Below are 22,497 nucleotides of genomic sequence, written 5' to 3'. Positions count from 1 at the left end.
TTGTAATGTTCTTATTATTAATTTATTTCTCAACTATGTTGCCAGTGTGGGTTTCGGTTCCATTGTTTGCTGATTTTTTCCCTGATTTAGATACAATTGGGTTTGGCAATGATCTATGTATTTGCATCAACCAGGACGGACCAACTGAGGTGAAATGGTTCATTACCTCTTGAAAAGGAATAAACTCCTCGAAATGCTCAAGTCAGCTAGTTAGAGTGTGCTTCAGAACTTAAGCACAGGGTTGACATGAACCGATTTCTTATGAGGGTATGTTAGCATTTGAATAAAGAAATAGTTATACCAATTGACAAATTATACTTCAGTGTTCCAATATTTAACAATTTTAAGATGGACAATAAACTAATAGAAGATTTGCATTAGCTCAAATAAAATAGAAAGCTAAACTAATCCTAGTCTGTTTATCCAAGTCTGTTTATCCAAAGATAGATATACAGCTAACTCAAAATGACATTGAAAAGAAATGAATCTAAACTAATCCTAATATACCCCTAATATAAAACAGAGAAGAAGAGATAGGGAAGTGACAAACAGAGTGAAGGAAATGATATCTAAATCACCAATTTACTCTTAAAATCTTTACTTATTTAGTCTCTTAAATTCATAAATCAGCCATATGGTGATCAGACTCTGCAAGATCTCCCAACCCAGCTACTGCAAGCTGTTGAGTTTTTATATTACATATAAGGTAGAAGGTTAATGAATAAATAGTTAGTATGTTAGTAAATAATATTGTTTTTGAGTTGAATAGTATTAGTATTAGTATTATATTATCAGGTGTAATAGTTTAGGTAAGTTGTTTGTGGCAATTTGCCACAAGGCAGTTACAGTGGTTAACGAGAAGAGGCTTTTATAAAGCCAACTCAAAACGAATGTAACACTAGCTCACAGAATAATATATTTGTGTCTGTGAATCAGGATGTAGTTTCAATTTTACACTCTTCATTTCAAAACGAGCTTCTACAGAATTCAACATGAAAATACTCCAACTCGCATTAACCACAATTGAAAGATGCCAACTGAATATTGGCTCAATTTGATTGGTTTCTTTTAACTGAATTTTTTGACCAGCGGGTAGTTGCCTTAGGCTTTGATGTGGTTTTCGGGTTTTCTTGCATTTTTACGATTTTTGAATGATGCCCAATGAAAGGAATTTCCAAAATAGAACTAAACAACTATTGAAAATTAAATTCAGAATTTTGATTTCTTTACTACAGCAAACAATATGACAAAGAATGACTAATTTATTCCACACAGGGCCCAAATAGCATAACAGGTGTTCAGAGCTTTTGTAGCCCGCACGACACCCTTCATTCTGCAACTTCAGCCCACATCACAACAACCCGCATTTTTTTTCAGATTTTTTGTGTCGCAATTTGCGATATTTGTGAATCTTTCAAATCTGCGACTGCAGTTTTTTTTAGCGATGGACTCTGCTATTTCCGACGACGGGTTTTCTGCGGCTTCCACAATTTTTTCGGATTTTGGCTTCCTCCTTCGAAAACTTTTCTGGGCATTTGATTTTCACCGGTCTAGGGTTTCTGCAATTTTCGACTATGGTTTTGACCCCTAAGTTCAAGTCGAAATTTTATTTTGGTTGCAGATTCTTGTTGGGTTTTTCGAGATCTGAACTGGGTTATTGTCAGTTTTGTTTGGGTGCATCGTTTTCCATGCCTTGATTTTTGTGCCCACGGATTTGGCTTGAAATTTGTGCCAGCCGTATATTTTTTTGAAATATGTACCTGCTTCTGCCTTTGTTTCAGATTTACGCCCTTTCAGATTTTCTCGTTTTCTGTGCATTGGGAAACGTGCAAGATGGTGTCATTGACCAAGTTGATGTTGGAAGGCAGTCAACAATTTAATGGCAAAAATCGCATGCTGACTATTTTCGAATATCGCCGCCTTGATGATTTGGTTTTGGGAAAAGAATCTCGTACTTTTGCAGCCAGATCAGATGAGGACATTTGATGATCGCAATCGAGAAGTTGTCATGCTTCTTAAGCTCTCTATCACAGATGACCAGCTACCTCAAATTCCTTCTGGCAAATCAGCCTCATAAATTTGGAAGCATCTGAAGGAGTTGCATGAGACATCCGACAAAAGTTGAGCGTTCTTCTTGAAGAACCAGTTGTTCTCCATCATGATGGATGAACGCATGTCCTTATAGGAGCATCTCACAAAGATTAAGGACATTTGAGATCAGCTCGAAGCTATTGGTCGGAAAATGGAGGAAGAGGATATGGTAGTAATAACCCTGAAGAGTCTACCAAAATCCTATGAACACTTCATAGAGACTCTCAACATTACATCTACGAATGTTGATCTGAAATTTCTAGAGTTGTGCACCAAACTTCTACAATGGGATCACTAGAAACAACAGTTTGGTAGCAGTGCCACTTCATCCTCCTCAAAACAAGTCTTTGCAGCCAAATCCTTTCACAAGGATAAAGGCAAAGCTTAGTCATCCCAGTCATCTCAGCAGAAGGGCTCCAGTCAGTCACAGGAAGGTTCGAAGAAGAAAAAAGTTCAGTGCAACTATTGTCATAAATATGGTCATATGATCAAGGATTGTCGCAATCGAATAGCTTCCGAATAGTGGAAGCAAGAAGGGTGGAAGCAGGAAGGGTGGAAGCCTAAAGCCAATGTCGTGGAGCACACAGAGCAGAAAGAGTCTTCCTTTTACGCCTTCATGGCTAAAAGACCTGCAAACCACATGAAATCTTTTGCCTGGTATATAGATTTTAGTGCTTCTCGGCATTTCACTCATAGGCGTGATTGGTTTACAGATTTCTCTCCCTATACTAATTCAGTTATTTTTGGAGGTGAAGAGTATATCGTTGTTGGCAAGGGAAACGTTTAGATACAGTCTGGTGGGAGGAATCTCATATTCCTCAATGTATACTACGTTCCTAGCATGGAACTAAACCTACTCTCAATAAGTTAGATTATGCGGCATTCTCCTCAGCCTAAGGTCATCTTCAGTGCACATAAGTGTTCGAATGTTGATCGTGCAACACGCACTACTATTGTTGTTGGTATTGAGGATCATGATCTTTACAAACTTGTGGATACAGGTGATTCTCTTGAGCATGCCTTCACAGCGAAATCCTTTTCTATCACCCGTCTATGGCATCAACAATATGGTCACCTGAACATTCATTACCTTGCTCAGCTTGTTCGGGAAGATTTAATACATGGCCTACCTAATATTGAAACTCAGAATCAGTGAGTTTGTGAAGCTTGTCAAGCTGGGAAGCAGCACAGGACACCGTTCAAGGATGGTGACTCATGGCGAGCATCTAAGGTACTACAGTTGGTTCACGCTGATGTATGTGGTCCAATGAATACTACTTTTGTTACTAGGTGCAGGTATTTCTTACTTTTTGTTGATGATTATAGTCGTAAGATGTGGGTGTACTTTCTTAGACAGAAATTAGATGTGTTTCTTGTATTTCTGAAATTTAAGGCCTTGGTAGAAAGAGTCTGAAAAAGAGTCTAGTTGTTCTATTATTACTCTTAGGTCTAATAATGGGGGAGAGTTTTATTCTACTGCTTTCTCCACTTTCTATGATACACATGACATAAAACATCAATTAACCACATCATACACCCCTCAGCAAAATGGCGTTGTAGAACGTCGCAACCGCACCATTACAAAAATGGCTAGGTCTATGCTGGAACACAGAAATGTTCCTAAAAAGTATTGGGCAGAAGAAGTGTTTACTGCAATCTATCTCCTTAATAGGTCTCCCATTCATGTTGTTAAAGGGAAGACTCCTGAGGAAGCCTGGACTAGTTGCAAACCCAGGATCAGTCATCTGAAAGTTTGGCTCTTTAGCATATGTATGGATTTCAGATGCCAAGCGCTCCAAGTTGGATTCCAAGAGTCAAAAGTTTATGTTTACAGGGTACAGTGACAACCACAAGGCTTATCGACTGATTGATGAAGACATTGATCATCTTATCTTCAATCGTGATGTTGTCTTTGATGAAGATCAAGGACCACTTCAGCTTTCTTCATCTGAGCAAACTTATGAGGATCAACCTTTGAAGGCTTCTAATTTGGGTGTTCGTCTTACATTACTATGGTGGAAATATAGGAAAATGTGAAATCTTTTGGCACTTCATTGATCATAGGTGGACAAACCAACTCCACCAACCAATACATGCCTTCGCCTACTTCCTGAACTCAAAAATTCTACTTCTCTGATTCAATTAGGGCTGATGAGGAGGTCATGGCAGGTGTTGTTGCATGCATTGATAAGATGGCACCCGATTCTGAGTTGAAAGACAAGGTTCTTGATAAGTTAGCGATGAGATTTGACATTTGCTATATCTTATAATTTATTTATGAATTTGAAAATGTTCATTGTTGAGTTTGACTATCTTATTTATGAATTTGGAAATATTCATTGTTTAAGATCTACAAGGGTGCAAAGGGGAGACTCTTCTCTTCACAACAAGCAATTGATAGGAGAGAAAAACAACTAGGTAAAAAATTTAGTTCAATACTACAAGAAAAAAACTAGAAACTTGATTGTTACATTTTTTTCTCAATTCTAATATTTCTAAATGATTTTTTGTAGATTTATGGTGGGAGAATTTGTAAAGTCCCCTCTCTTCTAGTCACCATTCAGGAAGGTGGATTTGCCTATTAGCCATCTTTGCAAGCAAATGGTGAGGTTAGGAGATGATGGTCTAACCAAGAGGAGCTATACTTAGTCAAATTTGGGTAATTGGTGAAAAGAAATTCAAGAAAGCTTATAATAAGAGTTTATAAGTTACTTTATTCTATAAATAGTAACTTTATAATTTTAAAACATGATATCTACCCCTTGGTTCGACTTCCTAGGCAAAGTTAATTTTACAAAAGTGGTAGCTTTATCATGTTGAGCTCACCCTCAAGATTGGACGCCTTATTGGAGGAAAAAAAAATTCCTTGGAATCTTTAATTTATGCCCTTTGAGGATCGATTTAGGGTTGGATGCATAAAAGAGCATTTGGGCGATCATTTTTGGCATTGAGCTGTTTTATTTAGAGAGAATATTATCTTCTGCAGGTCTGCAATGAGTTTGACAGATTTTTGGAGTGGATTTGGAGACGAAAAACCTCCATTTCTTGGTGAAAGGACGAAACCCCTCTCACTTCTCATCATATCGATTTGCCTGGAATGCTTGTATTTGGCCAAGGGCTTGAATCAGTGGTTTAATAGCAGCAACAGCATCTAATCAGTCTAGGAGGGTTCAGATCTGAGCGGTAATAAGGCTAATTTCAGTGAAATTTATGCATTTTGGAGCCAGCCGTACCTTCCCCAACTAGGCAGTAACATCATTTCATGCCTGGGGCCACTAAAAAATAAATACAAGGATTTTGGTTCAGTTTTCTAGCTCAGAATGCATTGTTAGCGGTCAATAAGAAGAAGTCGAGGGTTAATTTGGAGATATTGCACCATACTGGAGTTACATCAGCAAATTAGTGGGGAGAAAGCACTAAAATTTAGAGACACTGCCTGGCAAATGTCTAAAGATTGCACTGGACTTGTGACTTCTTCATATATTTGTTTTAGGTAATTATTTATAGGTGAATAAAGCTCATTGGAGTCATCAGCTACAGCTGGAGGTGCTTCAATCGTTCTATTTCTCATTTCAAGCAAATAAACCCACCTTCAAGCCAGCATTGGGACCTTGGTATGCCAACTTTAGCTTTGCTTGTTGAAAATAAACATTTATTTACATTTGTGCATTGTTGGTAAATAAATCAGAAGTCTGAAATTCAATTCCAGTCGGTTATTCTTTATGTATTGCATTTGTTTTTCATTCTATGTTGTCAAAACTACAAGCACAAACCTCAAAAAGGCTTAAAAATTCAAAACTCTATCAAAAAACCAAAACATTTAACCGATGGTCAAAGATTCAGATTGAAACAAACAAATCAGATTAGTGCCAATTCCTAGTTGGCATCTTTCAGAATTATGGTGCTGGCACGCCTTATCTTCAAAATATAGTCATTTGTGTTTTGTCCCAGCCATGTAGTGCTTCCGAGTGTGAACGTAATTGGAGTTTATTTGAGAGCATTCACATGAAGAAGAGAAATAGGTCGCCCAGAAGTGCCTCAATGATCTTGTCATCGTTCGATACAACCTTCGCCTTCGCACTAGAAAGGTGGAGGGTGTTTCACACGAGGCCATTGACTTGGATGAAATTGATCCACATGGTGATTGGACCATCAATGAACAAAATGATAGTGATGATGTCCTCCTTACCGAAAAAGATCTTGCAGAATTAGAGAGAGGAGCAACACAAGAACTTTTGCATGTGGTTGTCACAACAGCCATACACACGAGCTATTTAGCACAATGTTGTGACAACCACATGCCCGTCAAAAAAAACAAGATTTTAATATGTAATTGTGAAGTTCCTTTTCTAATGTTCACAATAAATGTTTTTATGAACTAGGTTTCTATGCTTGGGGAAAAATATATCTATTCTATTTTTATAAACATTTATAAACTTCAAAAAGTAAGTGGAATGGTCATTCAAAAGGTGAACAATTAGTTTCACTTATATATTGTAAACTTAATCAGATTGTAAGCGACTTCTTGCCTCTTCATACAATAGTTGTATATCTGATTTTAGAATGAATAAGACAATGAGAATGAGGGATTTAAAACAATGAGAATGGCAGTTGTTTAACTGTCAAATCATTTGAAATAATTAAACTGTCTTTAAGAAGTATTGAGTGGATTCATTCATCACCAATCAATAGAAAACAGTTTTTTTTGTCAACATGGAGATATTCTAGTTACTCCTATAACATTGAAGAATGCAAAATGCATAGATCCATTTGTCAAAGGATCCAAGAAATAAGGCAAGCTTTTTGTAGGACTCTTGTGATGGAAGAAGGTAGTCTAAAGAGACATGGGCAATTCCCTTTTGCGGAAAAAGAAATCTGAATATAAGTTCACGGACTTGCTTTTCTTTACAGTTTCTAAAAACTGACCTAGTCAGAAATATTGTTTAAAATGGATGTAATAAGAAACATTGTTGATTTTTTGCTCGTAGATACAAAAGTTGAACATTTTGTGTGGTCAAATTTCTCAAACAACATATTTGTATGTAACTCTCTTATATTTATGTAGTATATTTTGATGTGTGGCTTCCAAATATATGTATAATACTAGCATTCAAGATTTGTTACAAGTACATGGCTGAAACAAATTTTACTTTCATACTATGCAAATGCAAGTACCAACCAGTAATTCAATGCCAATGTAGAACTTCAAACTGTATTTACTAGTACCAAAAAAATGAATACAGAGTACAACGTTGATAAATATCTACAATTTTTAAGTAGGTTAATAGCTAATCACCTCAGAAGGATATTCAATCTTTCTCAGTACATCCCAAGATTTTCTCGGTACATCACACAACTACAAAAGGACAGAAACCAATTAGGAACATAAAAGGGCCAATTATTCAAGAAAATCACACAGAAGACATATACATGCACAAATACCAAGTTTACTTCAGTTTATTATATCAAAGTAACCAAAGATCCAATCAATAGATAATTATTATCCAGCTTAGATATAATAAATTAATAATAAGAAATCCAAATCACTTCCACAGTATACAAGAACGATCAAACATTATTTTTATATAAAAAGGGAGGGAAAGAAATGGGAAATCTGCATAAAGTTTCATTCTCTGAACTGGAAACTTTTAAAGGGAAAGAAAATGAAACATATAAGATGTTAGCAGAAGTTCAATAGAAAATGACATATAAAAGCAAATATGTCACCATCACAGAAATAACTGCATTATTAGTAATAACAGATTGAAAAGTGATATCACAAGAAATTTCGGGATGTGATTGATTTATACAAATAACCTTAAGATGTATGCCTCTAAAGTCTAAACAGAGAAATAATTTGTCATTAGCAAAACCAGAGAGCAAATATTTCAGTTATAACTGCCTTATGGAAATTGTTTATAATATTCTAGCCTGCTTTCCTCTTTCAACCTCCAACAATCTAGTCTAGGGCCTATCTCTCTAAGGACGGTTCATACATTTATTCCTATCCTAACTTGGGTCCATCACAGACAAAACAAAATGCTCAACTATTGATGAACATCAACCATAGTTCCTGGACTCGCCAGGACTCGTCGAGTCCCGAGCCGGGTGACCCTGGGCAAGTCCCGGGAGCTCGTACTTGGACTCGTCCAATTACTGGGTGAGTCCTGGTGAATCCGGGAATCCAAGTACTGGGTGAGTCCTGGCGAGTCCAACAACTCCCAAACTCGGCTCGGACCTGGTGAGTACTTATGCCTAGACTCGGCCAGACTCAATTTTTTTTTTTTAATCTCAACAAATGACAAAAAAGAAATTTGTTGACGTTTTGTACAAAAAAAAAAATTCAAGGGCATAGCCCCTAAACCCCCACTTCCGGTCCGCAAGGAAACGCAAGTTCGTTTCCCCACACCCCTTCTATCATTGGGCTTTTCTCACATCCAACACCTTGTGTGGATCACTTAGGCTATGGATCCTATCTTTAGTGACGAGGACCTTGATTGGGTTGACCAAGCAAATAGAGAGGCTGAGGTTGTAGCCATGGCAAAGGAGGTTAGAGCACGAGTAGACATAGGCACAGCAGATGTTGGTGAGGGTGGCATGGAGTCACAGACAAAGACTCTGGTTGTCAAATCATCCAAGACCTACCTTAGATGCCTTCATAGGAGGGATGCATGCTCCTTTGAGCCATAGACTTGTAGTTATTGTTTTGATATTTGTGTGGAATATTTGATGTCATGGATTTTATATTCCATGAGTTTTGTATACATTTGACAATATTTATATGTCTAAGTTTGCTATTTCCTTCAGCTACAATTTGCGTTTATAATTATGTGATCAAAATATACTTGTGTATGTGATCAAATTAGCTTCTATTTGATGATGTTATTGTGCCTTTAAGGTTTATTAAATAAAGGGTGCATGAAACAAGTTTTAAATCCTTAAAAATCTCTAAATTTCTTGGGTTTTTCACTTTGTCGAGTCTTCACCGAGCTTTTTTGCCGAGTCTCAAGTTGAGTCACCCTTGCCGAGTCCGCACCGAGTCCGAGTCTCGTTTCTACGATGCCAACAGGTTATGTAACAGAAAAACTATAAACTCAAGCGAAACACAACTTTCTCTTTCAACTTTATCAAGAATTGTACAATGAAATTTCGTAGTTTCTCATCTCTCTTAAGAAAATTTTCTAGTGTCTCATCATAGCTAGGACACAAATTGGACATACGTGACCACCTTGTAGAAACAGGGGAACTCTTCAAATTTTACCTTGCTTATACATAAATTCAAATGTATCACCACAAAGCATGCCTTTGCTTTTTGCATCTTTTGCCCACTTGATCTTCTAATTAACTTCGGGTAAAATTTTATAAACATAGGTCATGCAAGTGACTAGTTACAAATGATACCAAACATTAGCTCCAAGAGAGCAGAAGATCCACAAAAAAGCCAGCTATCAAAAATCAGCCCCTTGAGAGCTAATTAAAAAAACTGCCCCACAGCTACAGTGAAGCATAAGAAATTTCCCTTCCCTTCCCTTTCCTTCTATTCTCCTCTCTCTTGCCCAAAGTTCTGAGAACCTATTCCACTTGGGTTTCTGCAGATTTCATTCTGAAAGCAATGCATTGAAGGTAAGGACTGATTGATGGGTCCAAGTTCCAACAATGGGGTACTCACTTCACCTTCATCACCATCAGAAGAAGAGTCCAAGGAAACTTACTGCAATTATGCAAATTTGTTACCACTAACAGACTTGGAAAACTGTTTAGGCCAACCCTCTCCATCATATTCCAGCTCGCCACCATCACAGCCACCAGTCCAATTTGGGATTGTTTGCTCATTGTATTTCTTATTGTTTGAAAATGGGGAACCCCTTTTCAGAAAAATTCTTCACTTCGTTTGGATTTTTATCAATTTAGAAACTAACCTGCAATGCATTCAATGACAGTGACTTCTTTGGATATGCCAGTGAATTCTCTTTTCTCTCCTTGGAATACATCTTTATTTCAGGCAATGTATAAAAAGTAAAACCATAGAATCTGTGTTAAAAAGATCACCCACATCGTACGAAGAAACTTATGAACTTGACATTACATAAAATAATACTAAATACAATATCCCAACAGATGATCTTCTTTCAGCAAATGACTCCCAAACAAGGAAAATAATATTCCAGACTGAGCAAAAGGACAATAAAAGAAAAGGTGGACAACAAACTCAGTTTCACCGCAAACCATAAACTTACTGTTGTTATACCACACAGACACTCTTTGATAAAGCAACAACCACCTAAACAAAGCTTTCTTAGGTTCCAGGTACAAGACCATATGATTTAAGGCCCCTTGACCCAATAGTCAATGGCATCAGTATGACCCCACAAAGAATTGAGCTTGTTGAATATGTCTTCTGAAAAAGAAAAAAAGTGCACATATTTAGAACATGCTCCGAAGAATTTAAACTCTCCAATTCATTCCACATTATTCTAAAAATCTGCATCCAAACCAGTGTTATCCTCCAAAGGATTATTCCCAATAGTACTTTGAACCAAGAAGTTCTAAGGTTCTTTTATGACTATCTGGAAGGCAGTACTTATCTTTGGGAAACTCGCAAGGGAGAGAGCCTTTGAGAAACTCTGGAGGGAGAGGGCCATATTCCCCCAGTTGTTCTCAGAATTTTGTAATCCTTCACAAACCCACATTGTAGCTCCGTACCTTAGCATAACAACCTTCTGCAAAAGCTAGCCATTTATTTTTTACAATCATCTTCCACCAAATACACCTAAAACGATGCACACATATTTTCTCAGCTCACAAGCCTTCATGAAATTCAATTAATTTTCTAACCATCTCCCATGCCTTCCACATTGAACCAAAGATAGATGATCCCCCTGGGCTAACTCTAAAGTGTCCAAACAAAACATCCCATACATTCAGTCCCTTCCAATCATGATTACCTTTAGGAAAACTAGCATCAATACCATGCCTAACAACAACCTAACAGGGTTCCTCTTCATAGAAGGCATGAACAATCCACGTAATGGCAAAAGAGAACCCATGGATATAGAAGTTTTAAGTCCCATACCCCGATTTCTCTAGATTTAGTGCACATTTCCCATCAGACCGCATGCCTTATTTTTATCACTTGCCATCAGACATTACAAATTGCTAATTAACTTTTCCAACTAATTAATATGAAAAGAGTATGGTAACCAGCATAAGGATAAATTGTGTATGCAGATAGTATCTTTTGCCAAACCTAGAACTCCCAGCCAAGGACAAAAGATGGCATTGGCAGTTAGAAACCTTTTGAAAGCATTATTCATCACCCAGCTCTACATATCCTTAAAAGAGGAAGAACATGAGCCATTACAATTTACAAGACACCTTGCCATTTTGGAAGGACCATTCCCATCCACAATCCTGGAAGAAGGAGCTTCAGGCCAACTTAAAATACATGACTTATTAACTGATATTTTAGATCCTAATGCAAGACAATACAAAGAAAGCGTTTTTACAAAGTTTTCCATGCAATCTTTATCCAACATAGGTCATAGTGATGTATCATCAGCAAATTGAACCTCCAACAGACTATCATTAATTGGAAGATCCAATCCTTTCAGTGGTGGACCAATGAAACAAACTTTAATAATGTAATGCAATGCTTTTAGCAGAAATGACAAATAGTGTGAGAGGAAGGACGCATCCTTGTCTATTGGACCTTTACACAAGGATTCACTATGAAACTTCTTAATTAAAAATATAAGAATCCTTAAAAAGAATCTCAACATATTGACAAAAGGTTTCCCCAAAACCCAAGGCTTTCATATGTCCATAAGAGCAAAACTCCACTCAACCCTATCACAGGCTTTAATCAAAATCTATAAGCCATGTAGACATTTTGACCAAACACTTCAAACCACTGCATTCCTTCCCACCTTTTTATCAAATTTTCTAAGATATATCTATCTTTAACAAAAATAGTTTCAGACAATGAAATGATTTGAGGCAACACATTTTTCACTGTTAAGGCCATGACTTTGGCATTAAAATTACAAAAAACATTTGATAACCACCTTGCTTATCTATTTGTCTAACAAACCAACTAAAATGGCCTCATTGTATATCTCCATCAACTTGGCATCAATCCAATCTTTGTTTTTTTATATAATTTAGCTGCATTTTTATCAAAGCCTAGAGTCCTATCATTACTAAGAGAACTAATTATTGTCGGAGTAATTTTAGGACAATTATCTAATTATTTATTAATTAGGTCCTTTAATTTTTTTTCACTTGAGCTAAACTTAGGTGCTTTTTAATATTTGGAGTTTGCTTTTCTAACATTGGTTCTCGATGTACATGAGCTTAATTTAGCTCCTACTTTGCATTGCTTTAGTTCTCCTAATTTTAGCATTAGGGTTTGCACCTAGGGTTTCGTTCATACTTTATAGAATTCATTCATTTATTGTAATTGCATCTTCAATCGTTCTTTGTGAATAATAAAGAATTCTCTGGTTGTTATAGAGCATACAATCTTTGCTTGATCTATTTTGTGTGATAGGTATTTTGATTGCAGATGATTCTTGGCTCCTGTGTTTGATCATCAACTTCTACATGGTATAAAAGTGTACATTCAGCAAGCCCCTTCTCAAGTTTTGAGGGTTTTTCATTGCTCAAAAGCATTGCAAGGTCGCAAATTTTCTTTTTTGTGGATCTGGAGGTGGGTGAATTTTTTGTCAATTTTGGAGCAAAACAGGCATCACCATCACGTCCGCAATGTTGAAAAAAACCTACAATTGAGCATAATTCTCTCATTAATCACTAGAGAAACCATCTTAACATGGTCCACTCCCTCTGAATCAATATGATCAAGATCCTCGAATATCAATTGAAGCATATCTTCTCAATTGCTCCTTTTGTCACAGAAGCATCCCCTACTGTCATAAGATAGGGCCCTAGGCACGAATATGACCATCCTGAGAATAAAATCCCCTTGCAATATGCTCCCTCTCACTGGGAGAGCCTTCTTGTCTCAACTTTGCTTTGTAACCTAGATGTTGTCATCACCTGCATAAATGCCTTGATAATTTTCTCTAGTGGATTGTTGCACTTCTTGCAGCAAAATCTCAAGATCTCCACCGAAGTCCTCTACATATTCCTTCTGAATTTCAATCCCTTCATTACAAATAGAACTTTAAAACTCTATAGCCGGAAAAGTAACAGACTGATGATTCTAAAGATGTCCTAAATATAAGGGACAAATTTCTCATAGTAAATTGAAGAAATTTAAAACACAAGATATCCAAATGCAGCTTGTCGTAAGCAAATATCTACTGACAAAGTTGTTTCACAAATAACACGCATAATGTAATTGCATGAATTAACAAAAAAAACTACATATTAAATTCATGAACATTATTCAACCAAAAAAGAAAACTTATCTCTTTCAAATTAGAATATGAATCCATTTGAATCCTTTGTGGAATAGTCTTGCCAACATCCGCAATGGAAGCTTGAGGCATAGTCCTGGTTGGACATTGCATTGCATAGTGATCGTATTTGTCACATCTAAAGCATTGGATTTCAAAAATGTCCTTCCTTCTTTTGTGTGTAGGAGCACCATTTGATTCCTCATCTTTCTTTCTTTTGGAGTGTCCTTTCTTACCCTTCATCTTTGTGGAGTGGGAGGGCAAGAACATGAATATCTTCATTTATGGAGCTTTGGCCAATGCCTCTTATTGCCAATCTAGACTCTTCTTGAATGCATTCTTTCTTTAATCGATCAAACTTCGGATGTTTGATCTTGCACTTATCCCTTGAATAAATGCCTCCCATGAGGAGAGGAGACCATTTAGTGCCAGCATGGTTAACTCTTTGCTCTCTATTGTGTGACCTATAGTACAGAGTTGATCTTGAGTTGATCTTTCAATTCAGTAATCCTCATGAAGTATGAGGTGATGAATTCGCCTTTTGTCATTTTGACATGATGGAGTTGTTGCCTTAGAGAAAGAGCTCGGCTTGTGTTGTTTATCTCATACATGTTCTCTAATGATTTGAACATGCCATATGCTGTCTCCAACTTGGAGATGATTGGCACAATATGGTCCTTAACTGAGTCAACCAACATCTTCATGGCTTTATTATTCTTTCTCATCCATTGAGGCTTTTCATCTTCTTCTTCTAGTTCCAGTGTAGCTTTCTTTACAAACTCATCTAATTTATTTTCTCTTAATGCAAGCATGATCCTGAACTTCCAAGATACAAAGTTGGAAGCCCCATCAAGTCGATCCTCGAATCTAACACCATTCACCATTTTGATGTGTATAAGGGACTTGAACAAATTCGAGAAGATATAGAGCGTAGTCTCACCTATATAAGTCTGATCAGATCTTTTACTTATGCTGGCTCTGATACCATGTTGATTTTGTGATCAGACTGAGGAATATAGTTTTCTTTAATTTTATCAGTAGAGTATACAGTTTATGCTGTATTACTATTCCATCTTTCCCATGAAAGTGACTAGACAGCAAGCAGATAATAGTCAGTGTTCACTTTCCCTTGAATGTATACCACCGATGATGAATGTTGTTCAATCTATCATGGATGTATGCACAGATAATTATTTGATTTATTTATCCTTCCGTATATTACAGACTGTCTCTAATCCTAGACGTATTCTGATCGAACTGCAGATTTGATTAATGTATGGTTGATCCACGTCTCTATCTTTATTGCTGTAGGAACTTGATTGAACTCTGTTACATTCACTGCATCTATAAATTAATAATCAATCTTTGTTCAAATGGCATCGTATCATATTGATATAAGATACTAAACGACTTCCTGAGAAGTCGTGACTCTTTACTCTCAAGAGTCCCGATGGTTTCTAATAAACCGATTCACTTATAATCGGTGATAGCAATTTGGCCGATCATAATTAACTATCGATCATAAGTACACGATCAGATATATGCGTCTACAATAAACTGTTTGTTGATCTTTGAATTAAATAAACATGTAAGGCCAATAGGCCATTTACATATTTGTTTCAGTTGATTAGAAGGATTGCTACTAATGCTATATCATTAACACATCGATGGGGTGTAGCCATGATATTTCCTTGTGTTTCAATGATTGATGTGCATACTCAAGTGAGGAATTTATTAGTAACTATTTTTAAGCCTTCAATACTGCATGTTTTGTTGACAAGCTCGTTAACAAAGCGCAGTGATTAAGTAAAAAGATAAATGGTTATGTTCTATTTTGACGTTATCTAGGATACTAATAGATGGGATTCTTCTATCAGTTCTCTATGTAAGGCATGATTGATACATTTTGCATTATGAAAATGGCATTTCTTGCTAACTATGACTTAACTTGTATCCAATAGTACAAGGACTATAGCATGCCAACTTTGCCTACAGCAATCCTTGAATACTTAAAAAGTTGTCCAATATATGAAACAAAATAATCCTTGATTGTGGCTTTGATTGTGAATATGCAAAGATTTGCAACTAGAGATATGTATTATGTAGATTTTATGATCATGATTCAACATTGGCCTATTACTTGCTTAGACTTGTAGTTTGATGGGGGTTTGGGGGCAAAACCAAAACAAGGTTGAGGGTAGCACCCCTTCCAAGGGTTTGGGGGCAACACCCCCAGTGAGGTCAAGGGACAGCACCCCTCGTGGGAGTCTAGGGGTAACACCTCCAGTGAGGTCAAGGGGCAATGCCCCTTGTGGGGGTTTGGGGGCAACACCCCCGATGGGGTCAAGGGGCAATGCCCCTCGCAAAGTCTAAGGGCAACGAGAGAAGCCCCCACCATCAAGCCCAAATAAGACCTTCAAACCACACAAACCTTCATGGCACACACCATTTTCATACTTGATTTAAAATACTAGATGGGCATTTCAAAGACCAAAAAAGCATTGGAATTTTATGAGCTTTAAAAAAAAATTAAAAGTCTGAGTCTTAGGCCCAAACGGACCTAGACTTAGCGAGTGTGGCAAGTCTATAGACCCAGCAAATTAGGGAAAGACTTGGCTGAGTCCGAGTCCGAGTCCAAGTCCCCCAAACTTGTTGAGCCCAACTCGCCTCGGATTCACCGAGTTTCGTGAGTCTAGGCGAATCTCATTACACTAGTTGTGACTTCAAGATCAACAAAGTATTATCAAACTCGAACCACATGTTGTAGCTTAAAATATTTATACATAAGGGCTACAGAAACTTCAACCTTCTCAAAAGCAACGTGATATACTAAAAGATTTCAAAGCATGGAATGTTCAGCTTTCCTTGATCATTGCTATTTATGAATATGAGCATGGTCATCTTGCTTCCCATGTCAATTAGCAAGGAGTATCACCTCATCATGATTCTACACCCACAAATTTTTAGAGATATTACTTTTACTACATATCCCACATGCTCATGACATTGCAAAACAAAAATCAATGCAAATAAGTAATAACTAAACAAAAGAAACACTTAATAGAAGTCACTTATGTGTTTGACAAAATAATGACTGCATTATTCACCAAGGGTTCTCTCATGGTGTTCGAACTCCCCAAATAGATGAAAATGCACTTCAAGCCTCTATATGTTTTTTAGGCTGACACAGCTTATTCATCTACATCGTGTCTCATTCAATTGCAATAAACAAAGACCCTATTAATCACATTTTAAAAATCCAAGTTAGAAGTATTCCAAGGATTTTAAAATCCCCTTTATTGTGAAAATACAAGAAGAATAAATTCATGAAGATCTTAATAAAGAAAAAGGCACTCAAATAACAATCAAACAGGGGGCAAAATTCCAATCACCAGAACATCTTTAACGTTCTATGGCAATACTGCATCAAAACATACTGTTAGAAATGCAATGAATATCCTTAGTAAGAATCACATCACATATGGTGGTTAATAGAAAATAGGTAATCATTTGCATCATTTTCCTGAAAAACAACGAATAGTACAACAAAAAATAAAATAAAATTAAAGAATCATGAACTATTAGAAAAGTTACCTCATCTGAAGAAATTCTGTATTTAAATTTGTCAATGCATTCAGTACAATTCATTACCCCCTGCACATTCAATATTATGGTGTTACTATCCATTGTATGCACACAAATAAAGTGAAATAAAATGGAACAAAATTCAATATCCATTAAATGCTTATTTGAACTTTCATATTGTTCAGTTCTTAAGAATATAAATGCAATTGTTTATAGCCATTGCTTTTCACAACAGCTAGTCCATGTTACATTTCTTATTATTTGTCATTTTCCTTTCAAAAGCAACTCAACGCAAACATGAACTTATGCATCACAGGTAATATTGATTTGAGATTGAAATGTGTATGTTATAATGATAGAAAGAAAGAAGGATATTATATTAGTGCCCATAACTACACAAACTCAGTCAATTTAACTCAATGTTACCTACTGAAGTGATAGTTTGAAAAAAGGGCATACCTCAAGCATCTTCCATAATATAAATCAATTAAACAACAAACAAAATGGAGCTTTACAAAAAACAAAGTAAAGAGAATAAAAAAGGTAACTTGATAGGATTGAAACATTGAAAGGCAGTAACTACAATGAGTACTTCCCTGAAGAGGAGCCTCAAGAAAACTTGAAACATGGAAACAAAAGGCACTAAACAGTGGCATGCAGACAGATCATAAAGAGCAGTGTCTTTGTGAATTTCAGAAAGGATATATGACCCAATACCACAGAAGAAAGGAGCGATTGGGTAAAAATTTCTAGTTTTAATTTAGCAAAATAGGAATATGCAATGCCCTCAAGCTCCATATAGTTAAAAAATGAACTCTGATGATATCACTCGAGAGTGGAGTGGTCTATGAGAATCCAAGTGAGTCGTTATCAAACTCAGAAATACCATATGGAGAAAAAGGTACAAAAATCACTACTAACATACAAGGTCAATATCTACAGGGAGAGATCAAGAAGTTAGTGAAAAGCCCCAGTGATCAGAAATATTTCAGAGGTAGCAGAGTGTATCCTTCATGATAAAAAGAGATGCCTTCTTTATTATCTTCACGCTTAACAAATACCCTTGAATCTTGTCAATAAATCAAAGAAATCAAATTATATTTATCAAAAGCGTCCAAAGAGACAAAAAAAAATTCAATTCCTCGACTTTACACCCCTAAATATAACAAAATCTTTGAACACCCTTGGCTGCCCCACAGGTTATCAATGTGAAGTGAATGGTACAACACAGTATATTTTGATGACTTGTGGATCTTTTGTGTAATGTCCCTTGTTGAGCCAGTTTAGGTTTACCTTACTTTTAATGATTAAGTGTATAATGTTGCAAATGAATTAGCAATCTCTAAAGAGTTGTATTGCTTGGTACAAATGGATATATGAATATCTCTGTGTTTCACTAATGGCTTAGTAAAGGAATGAGGAGTTCAATCAATATTAATGCTAAATGATCATATGATGGCAAGATCTGAGTTTATTATAGATTCTGCATTTCTGCTCTCAGTAAGAAATCTGATATGTGCCGCAATCTGATAAGGAAAGGATGACTAATATATCTACAAATCAATCCTTCTTAAATGCCAATACTATGGAGTGGACTGTGAATGTACATCTAGATATGAACAGATGTATGTATTATATGCACAGTCACTGTCTTAGATTTATATCACTGTAATCACACGAGTATTTGTATGAGAGACAATAGTCTCAGTCTAATCGCCATGTCTGATTATCATCCTTAATCCATGTAAGAATGGTGGATGCTGTCTCTTCTTATCAATTCCTTAATTTCTCGTGTCTTTTGGTCTGCAAGGGTGGATTCACCACTCTTACTTGTCTCCTTTTTCTCAGTCTGCTATTGATTCCCCCTTCCACCTTTATGTTGGTATTATGGATGTGTTGCATTGGTTTTGTCATTGATGTCAACACTTATCCTTCTGGAGATCTATATTGTTGATTTGGCACTATGGTTATATTGGTTTACTGTTGAACCGGCACATTGTGTTCACCGGGAAGATCAGTGACTTATGCACAGTCACCGGTATATGCTCACCGACAAGTGATATCGTTCCCCGGCACTGATGATGACTTGTTATCATCTGGAGATCATTTGATTATGTCAAAGACATTGTTTGGATACTTGGTTTTGGTGTTTTGGTTATTGGTCTAATTGGGTTGACATATTTGCTGTTATCGGCAGATTGGTCTAGGTTATGGACCGGTATACGTTATCTATTCCAGATCAGCACGGCACGTTATGGAGATGATTTATTGATTGGACATTGTTGTAATTGCATTGAGCCGACATGTTGTATCGCATCAAGACTTATTTGTAATTGATTTAATTGTAATATTCTTAATAAGCCGACCTACACATTTGGTCTTAGGTTTTGTATAAATGTAAGATCTCATTTGTGAGATGAAGTGTGGAAGTGTGGAATTGTGGTATGATCATGGTATGTGCGAATATTGAAGATCATATGAGCATATCATAGAGCGAATCAAGCAGACATCATTTGAAGGTTAAAGGAAGGTTTGAAGGTGTTTATTAGAGCTTAAACCGGTATTGAATCCAGCATTGGAGATGCTATTTTGAGCAATACATTATTCTAGGATTTAACCACCCTACTGTAGTCATTGCGACTCCGATTTGAGCAGTGTGCTCTAGGCAGTTGGTCTTTCTGCATGTGCAGACCTGTTGTGACCATTTCACACATCGCCCCATCAGAATCGGGACCCCCTCTTTTTTCTTGGGTTTTTGCTTTCCCTTAGTTAGGTTTTCTCTCTGCTTGCTACGTCTGGAGTGAGTGAGTGGTTGCCTAGGCTGGCTAGATTAGGGTTTATCTCTGAAAGCTTGTATTAGGGTTTCTTTCAAGCTGAGTCTAGCCTAGTTTGGGAGGTTGTTAGTTGTCTGCCTGAAGCCATAAGTTTGCCTTAATAAAGCATTTCATTTCAGGAGAATCAGGATGGTAAGATTGAGTGAAAGGAAGGATAGGTCTCAAGTCAAGGTAGGTTTGGATTGATGGTTTTCTTGTCAGAGTCCTATTTTCTTCCAGGTCTGAGTTGATTGAGCGGAGTCAGTGGTCAGAGAAAGATGCAAGTAGAGATTTCAGAAATTGATGAACAAATGCACTTGATGATGATTGAAGGAGTTTTGGAAGGATATGACCAAGGTTGTTGGCTTTTGAGGCGTAATTGGGAAAATTGATACATGTTTCATCTTGAAGAAGAGTTTTTAGACGTTGAAATGATGAAAGCCACCCTGGGAGGAGATTTTCGCTCCTGACCCTTCCAAAGGGTCCAGAGCGAAATCTTCCTTTCTTGCCTCCCTTTGGCCCTGAAAACCTAGTTGGACCTTGCTTAGACCAAGTTGGATGAGGAATTGTCTTGATTACGAAAGGAGGAAGATGATTTGATCAAATTGGGAAGAAAATGAGATAAACAAGGTGAGAGACTAGCCAAGAATAGGGATTTCGCTCTTGACCCTCCCAAAGGGTCCAGAGCGAAAAATCCCCTTAAACATCAAATTCTCACTTGTCAAGGCCAAGATCATAGTTTCCTTAGGCATAGTACGGGCAATTTGATATATATTTGCCCTTGGATAAATTCAGGATCTTGAGGGAGATGCATGAAGAAGGATCTATATTTGCCTCTCAAAGAGAATTGGAGTTGAAAAGGTCAAGAGTCAAGCCCAAATCATGAATTTCGCTCCTGACCCTTCCAAAGGGTCCAGAGCAAAAAACTTTGTAGCCTACTTTTCCTTCCCAATTTTGGCTAAGTGTTGGTTTCTAAGGCATGTTTGAGGATGAATTGATATGATCTTGCCTTGAGATGGAGTTGGTGGATTTTTGATGAACAAGATTTTGGCCTAAAGGAGAATTCCACTCCTAACCCTTCTAAAGGGTCCAGAGCAAAATTCATCATAAACCTTATTTGTTGCCTTGAATGGACTTGAAACCTTGTTCCTAAGGTGGAAAATGATCCAATTTTGCCTCTTGAGGTGGTTTGAAGTTTGAAAAGTGAGCAATCTAGCCGAGAATGAGATTTTCGCTCTAGACCCTTCCAAAGGGTCCAGAGCGAAAATCTTCTTAAAGCTCATTTCCTCCTAAGTTTGACTAAATTTTGATTTGCAGCGTATCTTGAAGGAAAGATGGACATCTTGTAGCCTTTGGAATGTTTGAAAGCATTAAAAAATGAAGGATTTTGGACCAAAAAGGAAATTTCGCTCCTGACCCTTCCAAAGGGTCCAGAGCGAAATTCCTAAAAACTCTTATTTTTGCATTAAAGAAGGTCAAGTTTTTTGGTTTGTTATAACGTGGATGGAAGAGAAGTAACTTGTCTTTGCCTCTTGAGGTTGTTTTGAAAGGGAGAAATGAAGAATCTAGCCCAAGTCAAGATTTTCGCTCCTGACCCTTCCAAAGGGTCCAAAGCGAAAATCTTCCTAGGATGCATTTCTTTCTTTGTTTGGCTAAAATTTGATGTCCAAGGCATGGTGAGAAGGAGAATGAACATGATCTAGCCTTTGAGAGTGTTTGGTAGCTATGAAAATGAAGGATTTTGGCCAGGAAAGAGAATTTCGCTCCTGACCCTTCCAAAGGGTCCAGAGCGAAATCCCTTATAAGCCTACCCTTTTGACCTTTCCTGGGCTTAAAACCTTGTTCCTAGGGCGATGAAAAATGAGATTCTATCTTGCAATGAAGTTTCAAGTTGAAAGAATGATGATTTTTGGTCAAGAATGAGATTTTCGCTCCTGACCCTTCCAAAGGGTCCAGAGCGAATTTTCTCAAAACCTCTATTTGCTATCAATTTTGTGCTAGATCAAGTGTGGGCTAAGGTAAAATCAAGGAGGAGTTGCTCCTGAGAGTGACTTTAAGTTGCTAAAAACCATTTAAGATGAAGGAATTGAGCCTAAAAAGTGATTTTCGCTCCTGACCTTTCGCTCCTGACCCTTCCAAAGGGTCCAGAGCGAAAATCTTAAAATCACCTTGTTTTCCTTACAAAATCAAGTCAACTTTGACTCTTTATGGTTTGGATGTGCATGAGGAAAGGTGTTCTTGCCCTGTTGAAGTTGATTGAAGACAAATGATGAGGGAGTAAGCTCAAATCAAGATTTTCGCTCCTGACCCTTCCAAAGGGTCCAGAGCGAAAATCCCAATTTCACCTATTTTCTTTACAAGGCAAGTTAAAATTTTGATTTTTATGGCCTAGAGAAGAGTGAGGCAAGGTGTTCTAAGTCTTGGAGGTGATTTGAAGTTGAAAGGATGGAGAAATAACCCTAAAACAAGATTTTCGCTCCTGACCCTTCCAAAGGGTCCAGAGCGAAAATCCTAAAATCTACATGTTCCATTCAAATTTGTGCTAAACCATGCCTAGGCCAAGGTGAAAGATGCCCTTGAGATTGCCCTTG

The 22,497-nt window shown here is 37.1% G+C and overlaps 1 protein-coding gene across 1 annotated transcript in view; it reads right to left on the bottom strand.

The window, feature by feature from the left end:
* Positions 1–22,497, bottom strand: part of LOC131072182 (uncharacterized) — an 86,386-nt gene that overhangs the window by 2,318 nt on the left and 61,571 nt on the right. The window contains exons 5-6 of the mRNA XM_058008259.2: positions 17,103–17,162; positions 7,388–7,447 (exon numbers count right to left, since the gene is read on the bottom strand). Of these exons, the coding sequence (XP_057864242.1) occupies positions 7,388–7,447; positions 17,103–17,162 (120 nt within the window). The remainder of the gene's footprint in view (positions 1–7,387; positions 7,448–17,102; positions 17,163–22,497) is intronic.

The sequence above is a fragment of the Cryptomeria japonica genome, chromosome 6, assembly GCF_030272615.1.
Source record: "Cryptomeria japonica chromosome 6, Sugi_1.0, whole genome shotgun sequence".
NCBI classification, from domain to species: Eukaryota; Viridiplantae; Streptophyta; class Pinopsida; order Cupressales; family Cupressaceae; genus Cryptomeria; species Cryptomeria japonica.
This window is presented reverse-complemented; position numbering and strand designations above follow the sequence as displayed.